General features: G+C 40.4%; 1 protein-coding gene across 1 annotated transcript in view; it reads left to right on the forward strand.

Moving 5' to 3' along the window:
* Positions 1-3,656, forward strand: part of Phlpp2 (PH domain and leucine rich repeat protein phosphatase 2) — a 56,262-nt gene that overhangs the window by 18,970 nt on the left and 33,636 nt on the right. The window contains exon 4 of the mRNA XM_013012678.1: positions 1,146-1,300. Within this exon, the coding sequence (XP_012868132.1) occupies positions 1,146-1,300 (155 nt within the window). The remainder of the gene's footprint in view (positions 1-1,145; positions 1,301-3,656) is intronic.

Raw genomic sequence — 3,656 nt, forward strand, 5'->3', positions numbered from 1 at the left:
TTTTGGGTCCGGTTGTGGGGCCTGAACTCTGGGCCTGGGCGCTGTCCCTCAGCTCTTCAGCTCAAGGCTAGCACTCTACCACTTGAGCTACAGCACCACTTCTGGCTTTTTTCTTATGTGGTGCTGAGGAATCGAACCCAGGCCCTCAGGCATGCAAGGCAAGCGCTCTACCACTGAGCCACCTTCCCAGCCCATGAGTACATATCTTATCAAGCATTGTAGCCTCCTCCTTTGTATCCCCTTCCAATCCCTTTCCATCCTCTCCCCCAAATCCTCCCCCACCCCACCAAATTTGTAAAGTTCGTTTTCGACATAACGACTTGTACATCTCATTGTTGCAATGTGTCCACCTGTATCCCTATTTAAACGATTTGTTTTTCCCTTTCCCCTCCACAAATTATATCAGCATCAAATACAGTGAAAGCAGGAGTTATACCATGGGGGAGGGACATACAAAACAACAATAAAGAAATAATCTTATAAATGTGTTAGAAACAATCGCATGAAAGAAAAAAGCATTTGAATACATATCTTAGGGTTCATTTCTCTAACATCAACTTATCTGACCTTTTCTGCTTGACTCAGACATCTACTAGTTATTACAAATAAGGGAAGCCATGGGACCTATGTTTCTTTGGGCCTGGCTTATTTCACGTAATATAATTTTTTCCAAGTCTTTCTATTTCCTAACAAATAGGGCAATGTCATTCTTTCTGATGAAGGCATAGAATTTCATTGTGTGTTATACAGTTCTTTTGCCTTTTATTTATAGAGACATTGTGACTTTATACCTTTTTTTTTCAAGCAGCTTTTTGTTTGTTTGTTTATGTGTGTGTGGGGGGGGGAGGGTTTACTGGTTGTGGGGCCTGAACTCTGGGCCTGGGCACTGTCCCTCAGCTCTTCAGCTCAAGGCTAATGCTCTACCAGTTAAGCCACAGCGCCACTTCCAGCTTTTTCTGCTTATGTGGTGCTGAGGAATCGAACCCAGGGCTTCATGCATGCAAAGCAAGCACTCTTATCACTGAGCCATCTTCCAGCCCCATTGTTTGTGTGTGTATGTGTGTATGTATGTAAATCTCTCACTTGTGCAAGATGAAAGAAATTCAGTACTAGCTCAGAAAGCTAATCTTTTTGACTTTATTTAGGTGGTGTCTCAGCGAATCAGTACAGTGGATCTCTCATGTTACAGCCTTGAGGAGGTTCCTGAACATCTCTTCTACAGTCAAGATATCACCTACCTCAACTTGCGACACAACTTCATGCAATTAGAAAGACCAGGGGGTCTCGACACACTCTATAAGTATGTTTTAAGATCAATATGTTAAAAACAAGTTGTAATCAGTTTCTTAGTGGTTCATATCTTATGAACTTTAATGATTACACATAGTGTATTTGTCTATTTTCCATTTTTCTAACAACATACTGGAGGCTGAATAATCTATAGGGAAAAGAGGTTTAAGTCCAATATCTGACAGCCCCATCATTTCAGCCTTGCTTAGGCTTCTTCACCTAAATTATTTCATGGTAGAGGGAGAGATGGAATACAAGATGGGAAGTCACAGCTTCAGGGTTAGGCTTGTTGGTTTAAAACAACCCGTTTTTTGGGAACTAACTTACTCCATGAGATCAACATTAATCTCTTCTGAGGTCAGCATCTCAAAACGGCCTAACTATCTCTAATAGGCCTCATCTCTTAAAGTTCTACCATTTCTTAGTCCTACCATCCCAGAGGACTGAGATTCTAGTACATGAAACATTGAGAGATAAACCACACTCAAACCTATAGCATTTACCATTATATACTAAATTTGCCACTCCTTTTTTTTTTGGTCCAGTCATGGGGCTTGAACTCTGGGCCTGGTCACTGTCCCTCAGCTCTTCAGCTCAAGGCTAACACTCTACAACTTGAGCCCAGCGCCACTTCCCGTTTTTTTTTTTTTTTTTTGCTTATGTGGTGCTGAGGAATTGAACCCAGGGCCTCAGGTATGCAAGGCAAAAGCTCTGCCACTGAGCCACCTTCCCAGCCCTTGCCACTCCTTTTGAAGAAGTAAAAAATAAAATATTCTTTTGTCTGTCCTGGGCCTCAAACTCTGGGCTTGGGTACAATCCCTGAGCTCTTTTTTGCTCAAGACTAGGCTTCCACTTGAGCTATAGCACCACTTCAGCCTAATCACTGGGCAGTAAGAGTCTCATGGACTTTCCTGCCTTAGCTGGCTTCAAACCACAATCCTCAGATGTCAGCCTTCTGAGCAGTTAATATTACAGGTGTGAACTACATTGTCCCCACCTCTTTCTTCTTCCCATAAAATAAGATTTTGTGTGATTTTTATCTGTGTTGGAGATCATGATGAGTTGCCAGTGATGTAGTTAACTTTTTTTTTATAGAGGGATGGTACTAGGGTTTGAACTCACAGCTTCATGCTTTCTAGGTAGGTATTCTATAGCATGAGCCACATTTCCAGCCTTTCTTAGTTTTGTAATTTATTAACAGATTATTGTGGTACTGGGGTTTGAAATGAGGTTTTGGTGATTGCTAAGCAAGTGGTCACTAACTTAGAGATGTCTTCTGTGCTTTTGTTAATTTTTTCAATAGCAAAATGTTTTGTCTAGGCTAGCCTATACTGTGATCTTTCTGTTTACAGTCCCTGCTTATCTAGGATTATAGACATGTGTCATCATGCTCAGCTTTTACTGGTTGGTATGGGGCCTTAGGCTTTGACCTAGGCTAGCCTTAAACCAAGATTCTCCTGATCTGCCTCCTACGTGTCCAACTTAGATAATCTTTTTATATATATATCATTGTATTGGAAACATAATCTATAATTAGAGTAAATTAAGATATAGTATATGAACAGTTTCTCAATTAAAAGTATCCAGTTTAAATAACTAGAAGCCGACAGGACTGATTTCAGTCATCAGAAGCAGGGCTTTTCCCTTTGTACCTACTTGTTCCAACGGTAGAGTCCCTTATCACGTATGAAATCTTTCTCTTCTAATAGAGAAACTATGTCATTCCTACAGGACTATGGTCTAAATATTCTTTATTTTCTTTATTAGACTATGTTCCACATTTTTACCTGTCCCTCATTTCATGTCATTTCTCCAGTTAAAAATGGCTGGCCATGAATATATGGCATTATAATTATCTGAGCTTCCTATGGGAAGGGAGAAATTGGAAATTAAAGCATTCAAAGTTTAAATTACATGGTGATTAAAATCATAATAGTTTCTCTGAAGAGGAAAGAAGGATGGCCAATAGACACATGAAGAAATGCTCAACCTCTCTAGCCATAAAAGAAATGCAAATCAAAACAATATTGAGATACCACCTTACCCCAGTTAGAATGGCTATAATCAAGAACTCTAATAACAACAGATGCTGGAGGGGATGTGGCCAGAACTCTACTGCATTTTTGGTGGGAGTGGAAACTTGTTCAACCACTTTGGAAAGCAGTGTGGAGGTTCCTCAAAAGGAAGCTCCACATAGAGCTCCCCTATGACCCAGCAATCCCACTTTTGACATTTACCCAAATGATCACAAACAAGACCATACTAATGCTACCAGCACAACTATGTTTATTGCAGCATTATTTACCATAGCTAAGATATGGAACCAACCCAGATGCCCCTCAGTAGATGAATGGATCAAGAAAATG

The sequence above is a fragment of the Dipodomys ordii genome, unplaced genomic scaffold (assembly GCF_000151885.1).
Source record: "Dipodomys ordii isolate 6190 unplaced genomic scaffold, Dord_2.0 Scaffold18, whole genome shotgun sequence".
In the NCBI taxonomy this organism is placed as follows: domain Eukaryota; kingdom Metazoa; phylum Chordata; class Mammalia; order Rodentia; family Heteromyidae; genus Dipodomys; species Dipodomys ordii.